Here is a 21,233-nt window from a genome sequence, read left to right on the forward strand (position 1 = left end):
GACCGTGCCAGAGGGGCTCAGCCTAAGTTAGTCTCAAAGATCTCTACTCAATAAAACTGGAGAGCTCATGAAAAGCTCAGATTTCTGGGTTTCGCCCCAAGGCACTACAGTGCCCCAAGGCATACTCTTAGTGCCCCCCTGCCCCGGGCTTCTGGTTTGGGGAACCACTGGTTGAGGAGAACTATAGTCTTAAAACATGGAACCTTTTTGAGAAAGTGTGCAGGTTTGTTTCTCAGCTCCAATTCATCCTTTTTGCCTGTGATGTGAAAGTGGAGCTGGACCCGTTAAATATATTTTTCCTTTGCCTGCTGGCAGGATGTTAAGCTTCCTCAGTAAAGGTTCTGTAGAGACACTGGAGGGGGAAAGGTTTTCCTTCCTGGTTCCAGCGTGGTCTCTCACCTGGTCCTTGCAGGATGTGTGGTTGCCCAATTCCCAGCTTCTGAGGACCGCTTCCCCAGCACCAGGCCTCTGTAGTGTGCAGGGACCAGCAGCACCTCACAGCTTCCTCCAGTACCGACTCCCCTCAGGTGTTTTCATAGCAGAGTGCCTCCAGTGAGAGCCTCTTTCTGTGAAGAGCTTTGGCCAGCATCCTGGAAGGTAGTTTTCCAGCCGAGAGTGTGGATTTCTAGCAAGTTCCACCGGCATGGCACTATAGCCACTTCTCTGCCATTCAGTAGGCCAAGCCTGGATCTCAGGCTAGGGTCACGGGTGGGAGGTGGGGTGGCTAGGGGGTGGGAGGATTCTTGCTTGGGCTGTCTATCTCACTATCCTAGCCCTACGGGCTGCCCCTCATATCTGCTATTCCTATATTCTTTAGAACATTCCTGTATTCTTTATTTCTTACTAGCCAATCCCTCCTTACTACAGTCCCATTATAATGTTTAAACTCGCCTTGTTCAAATTATGGTATGGTTTCGCTCTCCTGATTGGACCCAGACTTGTTGAGTAACAACAAGCTGCCTACTTCAGTTTAGGGAAAAGGACAATGAAACTTTGGCCTAAGTTCAGGGAACACAAAATGGAAGGGATAAGTCTAGGCCAGGACCAGTCACTGACTCACACCGTCCGTGGATGAGAAGGCCTACAGCATGGTGAGTACCAGGACCATGGATATCAGAGCCTGTCTTGGTTTGCTCAGGCTACTGTAATAAAATATCACAGACTGGGTGGCTAAAAAAAAAACAAGTTTACTTCTCACAGTTCTAGAGGCTGGGAAGTCCAAGTTAAGATGCTGGCTGATTCGGCTCCTGGCGAGAGTTCTCTTCTTGGCTTGCAGAGGGCCACCTTCTTGCTATGTCCTCACATGGAAGAGAGAGCAGGCTCTGGTAGGGGAACCGGCCCTATCGGACTAGGGCCCCACGCTTACGACCTCAGTGAACCTTTCTCACCTCCTCACATGCTCTGTCTCCAAAATCAGTCACATTGCGGGTGACGGCATCAACATATGAACTGCGGGAGAACACATTTCAGTCCATAGCAGAGCCATAGAGACCGGAGTTTGAATCTTAATCCCATCATTTGCCAGCCCTGGAATCTTGGGCAGATGACCTCTCTAAGCCGCAGTATCCTCACTTATAAAACATGGATAGTTAAGGTGACTATACAATTTTTTAAATCCAAACGTTTTAAGAGTGAAAGTGGAGGCCATTCATAGTTATGCCAAGGCAGCAGGCATACGCCATGACTGTTCCAGGCAAACCAGGACATATGGTTTCCTCAGAGAAACTGACTTTGTGGCTTTCGGGAGGAATAAATATGATCATGCATGTAAACTCCCTAGGACATTGCTTGCCACAGGGTAGGCATCAAAAAATACTACACGTCTTCTTCTAATTACTAGGACCTCTCCCGGCCTCCTGGCACTGGGTCTTCCCCTACGGGCAGAATGCTCACCCCTTAACCCTACTCCTCTCTCCACCTGCCACACTTTTCCTTAGGTCCAGTGAAAGCAAAGCTCAACATCTTGGTAGCATTGGGGACAATTGTGCACTGGGGCTGGGGAAAGCAAGATCACGGTGAATAGGGGAGGAGGAGTAAAGGAAAGGCAGAGGAAGAGGGAATAGATCTGAAAATTAGGGAAAGAGGGAGGGTAAGCAGAGAGAGTACAGTTTACTGAGAGGCAGCATTATGGAAACTCACTAGAGATGACAAATGAAGACCTACCAAAGAGGAGAGGAAAATGTACCGAATTATCATTCTTATATGTAAACATATACATAAATTCCTTATTTACATAAAAATAAGCATGAAATGAACTACAGAAAATGTTGCTAGAAGTTATCTTGGATGGGATGGGTGCAGAAGTCCAGGCAAAAACCCCAGGGTGCATACTGTTTAAAATTTTTCAAAAAGCACAAAAGGATATACAGGGAAAAGAGTCTCCCTCATACCCGATCTCAATTTTTTAAACAAAAGGCATTCTATACACAGTTTTGCACCCTGCTTTTCTCACTTTACAAAATTCTTGGAGATTATTCTTTACTATACATATCAATTCCCTTCATTCTTTTTAGTGCTACATATAAGGTGTTATATCACTCAGTTGTTCCATAGTTTATTTAAACCAGTCCCTGTGGCAGAAACCACTGGTTGACTACTCCAACATTCATTCCCAGTCTCTCTCTCTCTCTCTTTTTTTTTTTTACCCTTGTTAGTATAGAGGCTAGATCCCTAAATCCTTGCTTTCCCATCCCCCCTTGCAGCCAAGTTGCCCCTATGCTATGGCTCTGGCCAATGAGTCTGAAGCAGAAGCCTGCTAAGAGGCTTCTGGGAAACCTCTTGCTTTTCTCACAGAGGGGACGGATGCCACTCCTTTCCCCTTCCTGCCCAGAACACTGATGTGAGGTCTAGAGTATAAGTGTGCCATCTTGCAACCATGAGGGAAATGGCAAGAGAATCCGAGATGCCGGTTCTGACTGTGTGCTCACTGAACCAATGCCAGCCGCAGCTTGCCTCCAGACTTGGTATGTGAGAAACGTAAGCCCCTCTTTATTTCAGCTACTGAGACTCAGACTTCCTGTTACTTGCGCCTGTCACATTCCTGATATAGTCCTCACTGCTGGACATATAGGTTGCTTCCAATCTTTTCATGCTAATAACGATGGTATAATGACAATCCATACACATACATCGTTGCTTAACATGTCATGTAGAATATATTCCTACACGTGGAATTGCTGTTCGTTTTCAATTTTGACATTGCCAGATTGTCTCTTTAAGTTTTATCAGCTACATTTTTGTATCTCCAGATATATGTGTCCTACCTGCACTCATTCCAATATTATGGGTGATTTTTTAGTTCCCTTTTTTCTGCTTTTCTTTGCCGTATTTTCTACAATAAATACGTATTAAGAATCACAGAGAAAAATATTTTTAAAAAGCAGAGTTCAGGAATCCTGAGTTCCAGATGGCCCAGCAGTCTCATTACTAACCTTGTAAACGTGGGTAAACCATTTCATCACTAAGCCAGGGGACCTTTCTGGCCGACGGAGTTATTGTGAGGATAGGAACGTACAGACTGTAGTCGTATAGTGAGTGGGCTTGCAGACAGTGCTTGGTACCTTCTTCTTGCTGTACCCTCGCCTGTGGACCCACCTACTGGAGCGACCATTTGGCAGGTGTTGGGTTTAGGGAGATGCTGCCTCCTCCCTCAGAATGGCTGTGCCAATTTGTGTTTTCTGCTAGCAGTATATGCGAATAACTGTTTTCCCCCACACCCTTGCCAACATTTGATATTAACAAATGATCATTTTTCACAATTTGATGACTTCATCAATTATTTTACTTCTTTTCGCCTTGGCTTCCCCATCTGTTGAAATGAGCTGTTTGAGGATTAAATAAGCTATTATATATATTTAATAATTGTTTCTTTCTTCCCTATTGGGCTTTAGGTTTAGAGTGATATTAACCTGATTTCGAATACCAGCTCTGCAACGTTCAGGCGATGTGACCTTGGGCCAGTCACTTAACGTCTCTGAGCCATAGTTTCTACTTCTATAATATTGAGTTAATAGTTCATAGAGTTTTTGTGAGGAGGAATTGAAATATTGTGCCTAGCAACATGCCTGTCACATAATAGGTGATTGATACATGTTATATTATTTGGACCTTCAAGTTTTATCCCTCTTCTAAGCCACAGGAAGTGAGGACTCCTAGGTCTGTATATACAGTGTACAGAATGTGCTACAAAGAATCTCTTGCAGGGAGCTTTGGCTGCAGGTTACCACAATTTGCCATGGATTCCAAAACTCTCAAACTACCTGGAAAGCTGTATATGCAGGATTACCTGGTGGCACACCTGGGGGAGTGAAAGGAAGTCCCAGCCTTTCAGAGGTTTCTGAGAAGGCTGTGACCCTTTTCCCTACTTGAGGGTATATCTTCCTTCTCTGGGCAGTGGGTAAAAGAACATGGACTTGAAATTAGGGAGTCCTAGCTTCCAGCCCTAGCTGTGTGACCTTGGGCAAGTTGCTTGACCTTTCCGAGCCTATTTCTGAGAAATGGGATAGGGTTGCTGTGAACATTAAATGAGATCATCCTGGTAGAGATGCCTGGGTCATGGTCAGCACTCCATAGAGTTTGCAGAGGTGCTGTATTTGCAGTCAGTGCCAAAGGAGGGAGGAATCCAATTAGGCATGCCTTTCTAAGCCTGTAAAGGTTCTCTTTGGATCTTTGTATGATTTTTGTATGGTAAGGAGCCAAAGGAAAAGAGGTTAGCAGCTTGGGAGAAAGGTGAATTAAAACTTTGGATGCCTCATTTTCAAAATCCCTGTATGTCTAAGGGAGTGATGTGGTATTTCACTCTGTTTTAAAGATCAAGGTGTCTATATTTGTAGTTCTCCATGTCCCTATTAAAATCTATATTCAACATTGAATTTTGTTTGACAAATAATACATACACATGTTTAAAAAGAAATCATGTAGGATACAGAATGGAAACGAAGCCTTTCTCCTACCCTGGCTCAAGTTCACGTCCCTGTTAGCAATTGGCAGTTGCATGTGACTCCTTCCAGATATAATCTGTGCAAGTACACCAAAACCATATAGGAATGTATATAGATAGCTATAGCAACACAATATATCTTTATAGAAATAATCACCCATGGCGTCCCTCCTCCCTTTTTAACTGTTTCCATTATTCTGCACTTTGCTTTCTTTATATATTGGTACCTCTTGGAGATCACTCTATAACCATACACATAGATCAGCCTCATTTTCTCTGACAGTCCACTGTATTGTTTTTAACCAGTCCCATATAGTTTGACAGCTGGGTTATTTCCTGTCTCTTTCTACTACAAGCCGTACTGCAATGAATATTATTGTACTAGGTCTTTGTCACAGGTGGGAGTTTAACAGGTCAAGATACGCATACATACAGGCACAGGTTTTTAATCACCCTTCATGAGTGATTAGCTATGTGTGGGAAACACTGATCCAGATGCTATCCTTAGGATCATTCCTTACCAAACATTTCTACCACCCTTCCATTGCCCCCCACCAAACTGTATTTCTGGAGTCTTACCCAGGTTTCTTCCCACCCTGATTCTCAGAGCTTTGGGGAGAATTGGCAGAAAGAGAGGGTGAAGTAGTGTACTGAAGGGGTTCGCACATTTTGCTTGGCAGTGGAGAGAAAGACCAGTAGGAGGCTGGGACTCTCCCTTAGATGCTAAGATAACTAGACCCGGCTTTCTCAGCCCCTGCCCTATTGACTTTTTAGCCAGATAATCCTTTGTCATGGGGAGGGGGGATCTCAGCTGCATCCCTGGCCAGTGTCCACTAGATGCTAGCAGCCCCTCTTACCCACTTGTGACAAGGCCACATATATGTCTCTTGGGGGCAAAATCTCCCTTGAGAAAGCAAGTGCTCCAGACAATTCACTGGTGGTAAATTACTCACTGAACATTTACTAAATATCCAGCGTCTGGGTCCTGAGGGTTTATGATCTGAGTGGGTAAACGACCACAGGAAGATGCCAACTTCTCTGTCCTGTGGAGACAGCAACAGCCACCTGAAGGATCTTGTTCACATTCTCCCTCTGGTAATTCATTCCTCTTTCCTTCCCTCCTTTCTTTCTACCTCCCATTACCCGGCGAACACAGTCTCGTTGTAAAACTTTCAAATAATACATTATTCTCATTGCTCCCAACCTAGGGGATTCCCTAGGAGGAATGACTATTGTTTTAAATTTAAAACCCTTCCTCTGCACTTAGATACCTATTTTAACATGCAGAAATCAGTTTTGTTTTTTTGGTTTCGTTTTTACTAATATGAATGGGAATTCACTGTATGTTTTGTTGAACTTGATTTTTTGTCAATTAACAATCCAGTTAACAATCTGTATAGTTTGTACCTCATTCTTTTTTCAACTGCTGCATAGTGTTCTGTATTACGTGCATATCACCAGTTAATCAGTTTGCAAATTGATGAGCAATTAACGTTTTCAGTATTTAAATATTCTAACAAAGCTGACAGTACTGTAATGAACGCCCTGGTACATGCCTCTTTGTAAAAAAAATGTGGCTATCAACCAAGAAATAGGACATACATAATTTTAATAGACTGCCAAATAGCCTTACAAAAAGCTGTAATCACTTACAATTTCCTCCAAATGTAATTAAGAATAGCTTTGACCCCTCCCCCACCGCAGGCCACCTGGGTTAAATTACTAATCTGTGAATTTAAAGTTTCTCCAATCTGCTCTGATTAGCGTTTCAATTTGGAGAGTCATCTTGTAAAATGCAAATTTCTTAGTCCATCTTTAAGAGACCTTTCAGGAGCTTTTTTCCACTGCTCTGAGAATAAAGTTCAAGTTCCTTAGCATGGCTAACACGATCCTTAAGTTTCCTTCCTTCAGAAAACCTTTTGCAGCTTCCTGGTCTGGACTGAGTTCTCTCCGGTGTGTTCAGTCCCACACACCTGTTCCCCGGTTTTGGGAGCTACCGGCCCAGCGCAGCGCCCGGTCTGTTGAATGGGTGACAGCGAGCAGGGACAGCGTCTTGCTCACCCCTGATCGCAGCCCTTGGATCTCAATAAATGCTGAAAGAGCGCGGCCGCTGCGGGAGTGGGGTCCGGGGAGGACGGGCGGGTAGAGGGACGCTTTCCCCGCGTTTCCGGGGCCAACGAGGAGAATAGGGATGAGCCCAGATGCCACCAGGCGGCTGCCCACACCCCTTCTTTCCCTACAAAGACGCTCCACGTGCTTCATTTCCAAATTTCTCAGCAAAACTTAACGGGAACCCCTCCCGCAGGGTCACATTCCTAGAATAAGAACTGACCGAGGCGTGTCTATGTATTTCCATATAAAATGCTCATGGTGACCAACAGAGGGCCCAAGAAAACACTGAGTGAGACGTGGACAGGACCAGGCTGGAGCGTCACTCAGCCCCCGAACTGTTTCGGGAAATCTTCAGGGTGTCCCTATAGGAGTTTGACAAGTTACCTTTTAAAGATGGGAACAACTTCAAGAAATAAGCCTCCACGCCCACAGCGATTAGAAAACTGAATGACAATGGTGGTGACGCACAGGATGTTGCATCGAGGCCCAAACTGATAGGACAACTTACAAACTACTGTCCCTCGGCAAAAACTAAAAGGGAAAACCTCAGTGAACATCCACCAGCCAACCTTCCGGTCGACCTGCAGCAGCAGCATTTGCCCAGAACCGCAGGGCAGAAATTTGTGTTCTCCAACTCAACAGTTTCACGTGCTACTTTTTACAAGATCTTAGGAACACAACAGGAGTTACTTTCTCCTTTGGCTTTCCCTTAACAGTTGCCCAACGATAGTGCTGACTAACGGTGAGAGCCAGCAAATGCCCTTAAGCATGGAAATAAAGTTAGCAGAAACAAACAAACAACGGGAAACTTTACCACTTGGTTTCCCTCGTATCAAACTGTGCAGAAAAGGCGGGACAGAGGCCTCAGCGGCCGAACCCAACCAGCGAGGGAACGCCAAGAGGAGAGCGGGGACCAGGAGAGCCTCAGACCCGCACCAGAGGGCACCGCGGCCCTGGGGCTCCGTCTCCTTGGTGCAGTCCAACCCTCGCGTCAATCAGCTCCTTCTCGCGTTGCGATTGGTCGGGGGCCTCCTTGGCCTCCCTGGCGCCCACCTCCTAGCTGCTTGGGGTTTACTTCCCCAAAGTACACGGGCCCCACCTTGTGGAGCAACCGCTCCTGCATTGGAAAACGGATCTCCGCCCAGGGGAAGACGTTTAAACGAATAGGAGCGGCCCCATGCATTTATTGGCTACTCTGGGTATCAGTTAAAGAACTTCCCACCCCCTTTTCCACTGTACCTTGAAGTAATTGGTCTCTCTCTGTGCCAATCTGTTACTAGGGAAACGAGATCCTCATAGTCTCATAGGCATGAGTCAAAGCCAATCAAGAGCCACGCCTTCATCCTGAGTCAGTGCCCAATTGCTGCTCGAGGAGCCCAGAGGACGCAGTCGGGATTGGTCATCAGCCTGCCCGACCTGGCCGCAACAAGTTAGGCTGAATGGCATATATATAGACCGGCGACGGAGCACGCGTGTGTGCGGACGCAGTTGCGTGAGGGGCTTTTGCCTTGTGTCGTTCTGTGGAGCAAAGCTTGTTCCTCCCCGGCTCAGCCGCGCAGGTACGCCGGGGTGTGGGCGGGGCGGGGCGGCCCTGGGTCGAGGACGAGCTGGGGCTGTTGTGAGAGGGAGAGGTCCGAGCGGCGCTCGCGCGAGGCGCGCCCTCGCCCTCCCCCCCCAACGGACGCAGGCGGCCGCACGGGCGCGCGGAGGCTCTCCGCCCCCCGGCGGGCGCGCGTGGCCGTGTCCGCCGCGTGCGCGTGCCGCGCCCAACGGCCACGTGGGGCGAGAGCGAGCTGCGGCCGCCGCCCCGGGCCCCAGGGCGATCTCGGGGGCCTGGGGCCCCGCGCGGCCGGTTGGCCAGCCTTTCCCGCTCGCTCCCCCACCCACGGGCCAGTTGAGTTTTTCCTCCCCGGCGTGGAGCTTTAGCTTGACCCGGACGAAAGAAGGTTTTTATGGGGGGGGGAGGGGGCCACACGAAAGTGCGATAAGAATTTTCGACCGGGGAAGTAGAAGTGTGGTTCCAGGGTTTTGCAGGCAGTGAAAGGGGGTGCAGCGAGTGCATGGGTAATGAATGATGATAATAACTCACATTTTTCGAAGCCCTTATTGTGTGCCAGGCATTGTGCTGGGCAACTTGTGTGCCTCTCATTTACTCCCACGACGACCCTGCAAGGTAGGTTCCCTCAGTTTACAGCGGACTCAGAGGCCCAGAGGTGGAGTGACATGGTCACAGGCAGACGGACGGTAAGGGGCAGGTATTTGTTTTAACCCAGGCCACCTGACTCCTAGTCCCCGAGCCTATTTTAGTCTTTGTTCCAGCGCCCTGTGCGGCCCTAGGGCACTTTGGCCCCCAGAGTACTCGTCCCAGGGGACAACATCAGCCTCTAAAGGCCAACTGCTGCGAAGACTGCAGTGGCATTTGTACTTGAGCCAGTTCATGGGCTTCCAGGGAGACGAGTTGGACGTGCGATTAAGACAAAGGAAAAGAAATGGTTTGGGCTTCCTTTGTACGTGTCTTCGCGTAGCTAGCTGACGGATGTGCTGCCCTAGAAGCTTCTGGATAAAGGACAGAATAAAAGGAATAAGTGCCAGTGAACACGGGCAGTGTTCCTCGTCCGATGTGCGACTCACAGCACGCTGATGGGAAATTCCCACCAGCAGGAAGTTAGGCGCTGCTGGTACTAGACCTTGAATCAGTTGTCTTCGTTTTTCCATCGGAGCCGACTTTTGAGAAAGCCCTTGGAGAACCTAGTTTAACTTCCTTGTTTTGTAGTTGAAGAAAATGAGGTTTCAGAGCAATGCGTTTCAGATCTCAGCAGCGTGTGTAGGTTAATGTTTGAAATTGGAATGGAAAGGCTAGTGCTCAGTTACAGTATAGAGCGGAGCTTATGGGAGGTGAATTACAGGTGGGTGATGGAGATGTGTTGGGAATCTTACCTTTCTGGCAGTGGGGTTGGTCTGTGGATGAATGCCTGTCTACGTTCAGTTCATTTATCTAGCATTTATTTACTCCTAGGCTCCTGTGTATGAGTGTATGGAAACGTGGAAGACACCTCCAAAGACTTGGGTTTATCTTTTTCTAGTAGAGTTACGTTTTAGATTTTTAAAAGCCAGTATACTCTTTGGCTTAATGAAAGAACAAAAAATGTTGCCGTGTTGCAGGCCCAGGTCATTACTTGACGTGACACATGTCTCTACTTGAGATAAAACTACAATGAAAGTTTTGGGACAAACTCTTCTGAATTAATTTTGATTGGAATGGCTTTCCACCTTTTAAAAAAAGGCATCTGTTTTGTTTGTACAAACGCTTTTTCGGATAGCTCTTGATTTACAGTCAGAGAACACAAAATTTAAAAACTGAGGAACCTTAATATGTGTTTCCATTTACTTAATAGTTTCCATGTTTAACAGAAAGTAACAAGAAAGGATTGAAATATTGTATAGACAAGTTCTTTACCTATAATAGGTGACAATGCTGTAAGAATATAACATTGTTTCACTTGAACTTGCCTTCCTGTAGCAATTTCAGTTACCTGCACTTAGACACCCCTTATCTATCGAATTAGAATTTTTAGTTATCAAATGTGAAAACATAATGATTACATTGAAACTCTTAACTTTGAGTCCAGCTAATTTTATTACTGCTTGAGGTAAAATGTATCACTGAAATTATCTTGTGCATTAATTGTGGGAAATTTTTATTTTGCCTTTCAAATGTTTCTTAAAAAAACCCAAAAACCCAAAAACTGTTCTTGGCCTCAAGCAAATACATGGTTATCAATTGAACAGGAATATGAAAACTGGTAGTTCACAAATTGGTAGCCCAGCTGATCTCTTCTTGTGCTTTCATTTATTAAGAACAAATGAATTGAAGCAAATTGTGATAATAAAAGACTTGGGTGCCTCCCTGCTCCCCAGCCAAGTTAGAGGTTACTTTTGTTGTTAAATCCTTTCAATCTAAGCTTTTGTACCTCTTCCAACTGGTAGAAAAGTAGGCAGTTCTTTGTTCTTTATTTAACTCACATTCACTTTGCTGTTCTCAGCTGACAGTCTGCTAGGGAACATCAGGAGATTGGTAATGTTTGTTGGTGACCTACTTTGCAGCAGTTTTTTGTAATTTACATTTTTTTTTTACTTGTTTTAGGGCTTTGCATAGAAAGTAAAAGGCAGAGATTAGTTTTAAATTATTATAGGTTTGTGAATTTTATGTGGTTCTTAGGAGGATGGATGGGGCAATGTTTAATTAAATGATGAAATTTAATACAAAGCCAGAATTTGTGATCTAAACCAGTTTTTAATTTTTTTTTGCCAGTTTAATAAAATTACCCATGTGATCTTCAACATTTTGCAGTTAGACTGGTTTTTAAAAAATAACATTTCAGAATGTAAATATGCATTGTATATTCATTTAATTGAACATAATGCTTTGGACAAAACTTGTTGACTTTACTGAGGGAGATAATTGTCAAAGTAGGTAGGTTAAAAAAACTGCTTTTTTTCCCACCCTCTGGCTAGTCAGTTGTTAACATCTAGTGGCAAAACCTTTAGTGCAAAGCAACACTGTCCTTCCAGCCATGGAGTTAAATTTAGATTCAGCAACTGTAATCTCACTTGTGGTTGCTGTTCACACTGTAACAGTTAACTAGATTTATGGTTTTACATCTCAATCAGCTTTCTGTTTACTCAAAAAAATTTTTTATTTTTAAGTACTCTTGGACACCCTGCCTCACCTTGGTTGGGAAAGCTAAATTGGAAGCCAGGTGAGAGATGGTGAAGAATGGGCTTTATAAAGTAGAAAGTAGATAATAAATATCTCTCATAGGCTGTGGCCTTAGTAAATAAGGTCTTTAGGTGACTACATGGGATGGATTTCCTCTTCTGTCCACGGCCCACGCGTCATATTTTATAATATTGCTTAGGTGTTAGCTTGTGTGCTATATTTCAGGTATTTAGTAAAAAGTAAATGTTAGAGATGGTTCAGAGGAAGAAAACTGGCTTTCTGGTTGGGACACACTTCTGTTTTGTAGGGATATTAATGTCAGCATCATGTATTTGTATAGCTCTTTATATATTTTAAAAGTGCTTTCACATATTGTAGGGTTTCTCATGTTTTTACTTAGGAGAGACCTGAAAATCTGAAATCCAAATAGTTGTCTTAAACTCTTTTGTAAAGTATGTGGTGTACCTCCTAGGGAGCTGTGGATGGATAAGTGCTAGGTATTTCTTTATTCAAAAAAAACCAGTGGATTCAGAATCTGGACAGCGTGCGACATCCATCTGTCCTTCCAGGCTCTTTTAGGCAGTGCCTCAAGCACACACTGTGTCTGTGGACGCTGAGCTTGCTCCTAGCGTTTCCTGGAGCGTATCTACTTATGCTGTATAAGCTCTAAAGGACAGGACATTCATGAGTTTTCAGGAATTTTGTCGATGAGGCATTAGTATTAAGTATGAAGTATTTTCATCTTGATGAGAAAGAACAGATTGTTCTTAATTATAAACTTAGCTGAAGCTGACTTTTAACTTTGGAGTGGGAAAGGGATGCTAAAAACCAAGAAAAGCTAGTGAATTGTTAAGTTTTCTAATTCCTGTCTTGAAGTTTTTATCTGAGAACTTGATTTTGAGATAATTTGAGGTTTACAGAAGAATTGTAATGCAGAGATATGTACCCTTCACCCAACTACTGTAATATTCACATCTTACATAATCGTGGTATATTTATCAAAACTAAGAAATTGACATTGATAAAATACTATGTACTAAACGATTGACCTTATTTGGATTTCCCTACTTTTTTCACTAATGTCCTTTTCTGTTCCTGGATCCAACCCAAGATACCACATTCATTTAGTCTCCTTAGTCTTTTCTCTGGTCTGTGACAGTTTGTCTTGCCTTTGTCTTTTTTTATGAGCTTGACCCTTTTGATCTCAATTTGGGTGTGTCTGGTGTTGTGAGTAAGCTGAGGTTTTGGATTTTGGGGAAGAATACCACAGGCAACTTAGCCTTATCATATCAGGGGGTACATAATATCACTGGTTGAATTGAACCTGATCACTTGATAAAAGTGGTATCTACCAGGTTAGGATTTTTTTCCCTTTTGCATGTTCTCATCATTAGAAGCTAGTCACTAAGAGGCAGGTAAATCTGAAGTGGTGAATATGATACTAAATATTTGGGAGGGGAAAATTTGAAGCTCTGCAAATGTTCTGTTTCTCTAAAGTTCCCTCCCTCTTAACTTTAACATTTATTAGTGGATCTTGCCTGTGTCTATTGTGTTTCTAATGGTGATACTTTATTTCCCATTTCCTTCTGCATTATTTGGCATTCTTCTGTACGGAAGAGTGGGCTCTTCTGCCCCATTTATTTTTTTTATTAAGACTTTATTTTCTTACCTATTAATTTTTTAGTCTTTTATTTATATCACTATGGACTTGTGTATCTTTTATTCTTTGGGTTGTCATCCTAAACTTATTTTTGCTTTATTGCTCAAATTGTTCTGGTTTCAGCTCTTAATGTCCTTTTGATGTTCATGTTCCCCCCTATGCTTTTTTTCTTCTTCTTTTTTTTTCCCCTGAAGCATTTTCTTTCTTTACCAGGTACTTCAGGCTCATGTTGTGTTTTGCCTGTCCTGCCCTGGAATCAGCCATTCATTGTTCCAAGGAGCTGTCAGGAAGAGTTTAGAAGGGAGCTGACAGGTGGTAAATGTGAAGAGTTTGGAAAGTAGATTGAATAGTAGATCCAGTGGTGGTGATCCACTCTTGCTCTGAACACAGATTTTGGCTTCTGTATTAAAAGTCTCTGGTTCTGGGAAAACATTTTTGTTTCTCTGATAACCAAGCCCAAATTTAAGGTTTGAATACATAGCACAACCTTGCAAAAACAGGTATGACAGTTTATACTCATGTTAGTACACACAAACTCTTATTGTTTATACTCCCTTAGTTTTTTATTAATTATTATAATAGAATAAAAAGACCACTTAAGTACCATCCTATTCAGAATTGACAGTTTAGCATCAGTCTCTTATGTTTGACTTTTTTCTGTGCATATCCCCATCCCCTCTCTTCCCCTGAGATGACCTTTCCTCTTTCCAGGCTATTTTATTGGTGGGTTAAAATGTTTTCTTAAAAAACAGCTTTATTGAGGTATACGTGACTTACAATACACTGCAGATATTTCAGGTGCATGGTGTATTCATCCCATGAAACCGCCACCATTAAGATATCCATCACCACCCCCAAAGTTGTCTCACCCCCCTTTGCATTTCCATTTTCCTATTTATTCCCTCACCTCTTTTGCCTTAGAAAGCCCTTATCTGCTTTCTGTCACTGAAGATTAGTTTGCATTTTGTAGAATTTTTATGTAAATGGAATCATACAATATATGCTTTTTTCCCCCTAATTGCTGAATATACCACACTTTGTTTATCCATTCACCTGTTGATGGACATTTGGTTTGTCTTTAGCTTTTGGCTATTACAAATACAGCTTTTTAAGAAACTACCCAACTTTTCCAAAGTACTTGTACTACATTACATTCCCATCAGCAGTGTTTGAAGGTTCCATGTTCTCGACATCCTGGCCAACACTGTTTGGTCAGCCTTGTAAATTTTAGTCATTTTTTTCAGGTGTGTAGTGGTACCTTACTGTGGTCTTAATTTGCATTTCTGTAATTACTTATGGTGTTTAGCATTTTTCATGTGTTTATTTGGCATTTAAATTTCTTTGGTGAAATGTCTCTTCATATCTTTTGCTTCTATTTTATGGGGTTGTTATTCAGTTCTGATAGTTCTTTATATATTCTTTATACAAGTTTTCTATCAGATATATGCTCTGTAAATATTCCAGTCTGGCTTGCTTTTCATTAGTGTCTTTTGTAGAGTAACAGTTTTTATTTTGGTGGAGTCCATATTATCAATCTGTTCTCCTATAGATCACGTTTTTGGTATTGTATCTACAATCTTTGCTTAACCCAAGGTCATGCATATTTTTTCTAGAAGTTTTACAGTTTTAGGTTTTACCTAAAACCATTTGTAGTTAAATTTTAATATGGTGTGAGGTGTGAATTGAGGTTCTTTTTTTTCTATATGTGGATATACAATTGTTCCAGCACCAGTTGGAGAAAGAATATCCATTTTTCTATTGAATTGTCTGCACTATTGTTGAAAAACAGTTTTCCATTTATGTGTGGGCATATTAACTATTCTGTTCCATGGATCTATTTGTCTATTTTTACATCCAGATTATTTAAAAAATAAGTTTACATATGTGTCTGAACAATATTTCATATTTTTTTGTGTATACTAAAAACACTTAAACATTTAAAGCCTATCATATATAGTACAAACTGGCATTTGGCAGCTGACTTCATTGTAACATTGTTCTTGAGATCTCTTTCATGCTGATTTGATGACTGCTATAAATAGGGTGACTTTATGTTATGGTTAGAAACCATGACATAGTCCTAATTCATTCCAGTTAACCTGGCATAATTATTAATAGTACCCCTTTTCAATCTTGTGTCTCATATGATTTTCTTAGGTATAGAGGTTTCCATGATGTGAATAAACTACAACTCAATCCATTTCTCATTTGACAGACATGTACATTATTACCTGCCTTATAGTTTAGAAATAGGGTGGCAGTTAGTTCTCTCTATGTCTTGTGCAAATAGGTGAATTTTTCTTGGCATATATAAATACTATGTACTATATATATCTAGAAGAGAACTGCTAGATTCGACAGAATGTTTTTAATTTTATCAAAACTGCAAAGTAGTTCTCCACTGGTTGTACTAGTTGATAATCTTCAGTTTTTGCAGGTTCTCTTCTCTACTTTGCCTATGTTTAGTGTTGGCTGATATTTTAATACTTTGGGGGCATCTCCTGTGAGAAGTGGTAGGTTTCATTTTATTGGTTAAAGTTTATCTTTTGTTTGTTGCCCATTTACTTTAATGAGAATTGCTTGTTGCTTTGCCTTTTTTCCTTTGCCTTTTTTTTCTGTTGGGTTATTCTTTATTTTAGTGATTTGTATGGGAGTTCTATATACATTTTGGGTACTAATTTTTTATTGTATGATACTGCATTTTTTTCTTAATTGAAACCTGGTATTTACAGATCATGAGTTAAGACATTTTGCTGTTTTGATTTTGTTAGAGTAAGTTTTAACGTTAAAAATAATTTAGGTGGATTATGGTCAGTCTGTAACGTGCTTCCCGTCTCTTGGAACATAAACGCTCACAGTTCTTTAGAGTCAGTTAAAGGAAGCACCTTCAACATCTCTCTGAACTTGAGCAAAATTATTGATGGGGAATGTCTTTAAAGTAGCCATGCAATCTGGTTATTTGGTATTAAGTGGACACTTGGAAAGTTAAAGGAGTATTTCATAAATCAGGGTCAATCCAGCAAAAATAAATCAGTGTTAATCTGTGAAGTATCAGCATTTCTATGTGTCTACGTATTTTGTGGAATAGCACTTATTGATGATACTGCTTTTCAAATTATGTATGTAAGGAAAGTATAAAAATTATATTCTTCACCTCTTGTAGGTAACTGATAACCAATTCTGTGGCCTCACTCTCCCTCCTGTATTGTAAACTACTTTACTCATGCTTTCAGTGTTTGCTTTGAGCCAGGATCCTAATGCCAACACAGAGTGATACTGTTGGAAAAATTATAGTATCATAGCCAAAAGTGAATTCCTTTTTAAAATTGGGAAACTTTATCAGAAAATATTCTGATAAAATCCTTTAAAAAGCAAAGTAAATAGATATCTTGTTTTAAGACAAATTTAAAGGTGAACATTTTAAAGAGTTTTTTTTTAGGAGAATGCTTAGCTCATAGACCTTTGCCCTGAGAGTTGGGAGAAAGTAACCAGACAGAAAACTTCCTACACCATGAAAAGTTGAACTTGGGCCATCTGCAACTGCTACTAATAAATACAGAGAGATGTCCTGTGGTCCTCAGATCTGTTATAAAGTACCCCACTTGTACTAATTAGAATCACACAGTAGAGTTAATTTGTGGAGTTATAAATCTAAAGGGATTTTAAAGATCACTCCATTTCAAGAGAGCTAAAATATGTAAGATAACTTGCCACTAATTATTGGACATTGTTACCTGTTTCGTTTTTTTTTTTTTAATTCTTAAAGTAACTCGTGTTCATCTCAGGACTTTCCAGCAATGCAGAGGTCTGAGTCTCAATCTTTTTAATAGGTGCACAGTACTCCCATTATATAGTGTTCTTGTAATTATGATTTTAGTTTTACAGATTAAAGAGCAGCCCAGGAGCACAACTAGTGAATGGTGTTGGAGAATTTTTCACCAGTGAGAGAATTGGTTAAAGAAAATTTAGGGGTTTCCTTTTGTTGTCTCTCAAATACTCATTCACTATTTTAAAATACAGTGCTCAGTTTCCAATTTCATTTGTCATATTTTACTTATCTTCGATTTGGAGGGTTCAGTGTAGAACTGGTAACCTGAAGCTCATGTTTACTAGCCTTCCCTCTTTAAGCATTTCTAAGCGGCAATTTTTTTCTTTAGTTCTTGAGATCAAGAACTGTTCCTTTCCCTAACCTAGTACCTTTTCAATATTTCTAGAAAACAATTTTAAGGGAAAGTATAATTTTTAAAATACATTTTTCCTGTCCCTTTCTTAGAGTACAATTTTGGGATATTATGACATTCACAAGTACTGGGAATATTACAAACTTGGATATAAAATTAGTGGAAAGTAAACATCCTTTAGTGAAAAGTGAGTGATTTCCCCCTTCTCTTTAGTCCCAGGTCCTGTTTCTTTCATTTTCTTATCTCTAGACTGTAATGATTTCAGTTTATATCATTCTTAGGAATATTATTTTTGAGTGTTTTTTAATATAGACCCCAAAAGGTTTATCCTGTTGATCTGAAAGCAGTGTAATAAAGGAGTGATCTCCAAATTGGAATTATTTGGAATGTTTATTTAAAGAACTTACTTTGTCTTGGGAGAGTGGCAGGCATCTTTTAGGAAGTCTTCACATCATCATGGGGAAGGGAGAATTACTATTGATAATTCAAACAATGAAACTAGTTTCGTAATCCTGATTTTGGTACACATTTCATAGCCTAATGAGTAATGTATCCATTGGCATATGCCGTTACATTAGGAACAACCAGACTTCATAGTTGTACAAATTTGTAAAACCTCTTTGAAAAGGACACAGGAGGGTTTAATGAATAAGGGAGAATTTTGGAACTTTTTGTCATGTGTTTTCGTTGAGGTTCATTGTTTATAATTGTCACAGTGAATCAGTAAATGGCAAAACACCAAATTTTCTGAGATGAATCCGTTTGAATTTGTTTACTTTCATTATTTTAGATTGGATAGAATTGAGCATTCTGATGAACGAGAGTGAGATTAAAGACTTTATTCTTAGTAGGTATGATCGTACTTCATATATTTCTCATAGCTGTGTTTTATGTTTGGGCCAGAAACGAAGATGAAGGTTTCAGAGAGGTGATTCACCAAATAAATTTTTTCTGAATAGGATTGATTGAGTCTGTGTAGACTTAGATCTTGTGTGCTCAAATTGCCAACATTTTCTTTTTACTGAGAATGGCGATTAAACACACAAAGTTATTCACAAAATTTGCAGTGTATGGTCGTAGATTACCAAAGAACTTCCCTAAACATTTTGTAGTGACTGGTGCTGTTGGGTGGTTCATTCAGTATTTTTAATTATTCCAATATACTTTATGATGTCTTCAGGATTTTTTTCATGTGAAAACATTTTTTATTTAGAATTTTTGAGGCATAATTTACAAACAGGATTATAGAATGTCAGGGTTCAGTTTGAAAAGTTTTTCAGTGGTATATGTGTAACTATCACCCAGATACATGGATTTCTCTAACCAGGTTCTCTGTGGGCCTTTTCATTCAGTTACCTCTCAGGCAACTACTTTCTGGCACCTTAGCTTAGTTTTTTCTTTGGCCTTTTCTTAATCATTAAAGAAACAATGTTGTACTTGCTATCTTAATCTCAATTCTGGAAACCCTGACAGTTTAACCTGAGGAATGGTCAGAAATTCATTTTGCTTGTATAAAAATTTAACCTTTTGTATGAAAATGTTGAATGAAAGAAAACTTTTTATTCCTGTTATGTGTTAAGTTTTGGGGCTGTCAAGTTTTGGGGCTAGAAAGTTAACTAAGAAATGGTCTCTGCTCTTAAGGAACTTAACATTAAGGAAAAAGCTTGCATTCTCTTTAACTAATGTAGAATTCTTGAAGCCTTTGGCTATTTTATTTTGGAATAAGCCTTTTTTAAAGCAGTGACACAATATAGTTTCTTTTTACTAAAATTCTGTACATACTTTGTCACATGGAATATTATTTTTTTCCCAGTTTTATTGAGATATAATTGACAGGAATATTATTTTTAAATACTGCTACTATTTCCCTTAAGCTCATTGGTCAATATTTATTATAGAAGAGCTTAAAGAAGAGACTTTTTAAGAGCCAGGGCCTCCACTGTAATGGAACTATATAATGTTTGTAGTGTAAATATAAGCGATGGGAAACTGTATAGGTATTAGAGGCAACCCTCATGACTAACATTAAAACTTGTAACTTTAATACCAGAGTATTGAAAATTTGGTTTCAACATAGCTGAATTGCATGTTTCTGAAGTTAAAAATTTCAACCCCAAATAAAGTACTGTCTATTTGGAAAATTTTAAAAAATGCTAATTGAAAACCTAGTTTACAAAATACTTAATTATATTAAACTGTTAAACTAATAAAATTAACATTTGGAAACTTGGTGAGGGGTACAGATGTTTTTGACAATCTGCTTCAGAATTACAACAGTTAAGAAAAATCTCCAAACCCCCCCAAATTAAAAAAAAACAAAACAGAAAAGAGAAAATAAAGAAAAACCTACAAACGAAGTAAAGATCAATTTAGCATATACATATGTTTAACTTTACTTACTTGGCTTTATGGTGGTGACCTGAAATAAAATATTGATGGTAATGTTATAATCAAATCAGTAATGAGCTTTTTTTACATTTTAATTTGAGTTATCTAGGTAATCTCAAATAAAGGGAAAAGAGAATTTCTAGAGGTGGTCTATAGGTTTTACTTTTTCTTACCTTTGATACACAACCTAGAGGATTTTCATCATTTTGCATAGAAAGATTGGATGTGAGAAGTAGTATTTGATAAAATGTTAGAAATTTATATTACAATGAGACTACTTGTCAGTATCAAAGGATACAGTTAGGTTGATATTATTAGTCTAGTAATGATGACATTTGTAATAATTGGGCATTAAGAGCAGATGGTATGAAAGAGAAAGTAAGTGCAATTAGTAAGAAAATAGGAATTTACTTAATGTGTACTGTTTTTATTTGATTTATCTGTCCTTTCATGAAGGTTCCTTTTATTGCTTTTTATATTGTGGATTTATTGCATATTTTGGATGAGATAGGGAAACAAAACTTTTTGTTCAGTCTCTTTACATATTAGAAAATATGTAACTACAACTTAATGGAATGAAAATGATATTAACTTCACCAGTTTCCAAAGAATTTGAAGACCTGTCTTCCATTTCTGAAATTAGTTGTGAGATCTGGGGATGTGATACAATTGCATAGAAGTTTTTCCTTTTATCTGAGGTTGAGTCAGATGTTGGTGGTTTTCGAATAGAGTAGCTAAGCCCTTTTAAGAAAGGAAAATTTATATGGGAACTCTAATGTATAAAAAAATACAGTTGCTCTGATTTAAGTGAAGAAATGGAAAATCTTAAAACTCATAAACAGGCTACATGACTGTTAAAGATTACAGTTAGACATTGCAGGATCTTCAGTTTTGAAGAATCTGGGATCAGTACATCTAGGAACATCTGAAATTATTTTTTTTCTGGACCAAAAGCCCGGGGAAAACATAACAGTTTCTCATTCTGCCTCTGGTTAGTCTACTTTTAAGTATTTTCATTCAAGACTTAGGATTCAAATTCTTGTTACTGATGTCATGTTCTCACAACCATACCTGCAGGCAAGCTACTCGCCAGTTTGACTGGGAAGCTATTCCATAGCTTCCTGTTATTGGGAAAATGAACAGGCCTTCCACTAATTTCTTAGATTTTGGTGAAACAAGTAGTAAATGGTACAGATGCTTAAGAATAATGTAGAAATACAGTAGATGAGGTTA

The 21,233-nt window shown here is 40.1% G+C and overlaps 1 protein-coding gene across 3 annotated transcripts in view; it reads left to right on the forward strand.

The window, feature by feature from the left end:
• The first annotated feature begins 8,455 nt into the window (after window positions 1-8,455).
• The window catches only part of G3BP1 (G3BP stress granule assembly factor 1), a 29,891-nt gene continuing 17,113 nt past the window's right edge, over window positions 8,456-21,233 (forward strand). The window contains exon 1 of one of the 3 annotated variants that reach the window (XM_033096077.1): window positions 8,456-8,610. Coding sequence is in view for 1 of the 3 variants with exons in the window: in XM_033096076.1 (XP_032951967.1) it covers window positions 9,123-9,224 (102 nt within the window). In the remaining 2 variants the exon portion in view is untranslated. Of the gene's footprint in view, window positions 8,611-8,863; window positions 8,998-9,080; window positions 9,225-21,233 lie in introns of those variants that run through there. The other 2 variants (XM_033096078.1, XM_033096076.1) reach the window with 2 other exon arrangements.

The sequence above is a fragment of the Rhinolophus ferrumequinum genome, chromosome 24 (genome assembly GCF_004115265.2).
Source record: "Rhinolophus ferrumequinum isolate MPI-CBG mRhiFer1 chromosome 24, mRhiFer1_v1.p, whole genome shotgun sequence".
NCBI classification, from domain to species: domain Eukaryota; kingdom Metazoa; phylum Chordata; class Mammalia; order Chiroptera; family Rhinolophidae; genus Rhinolophus; species Rhinolophus ferrumequinum.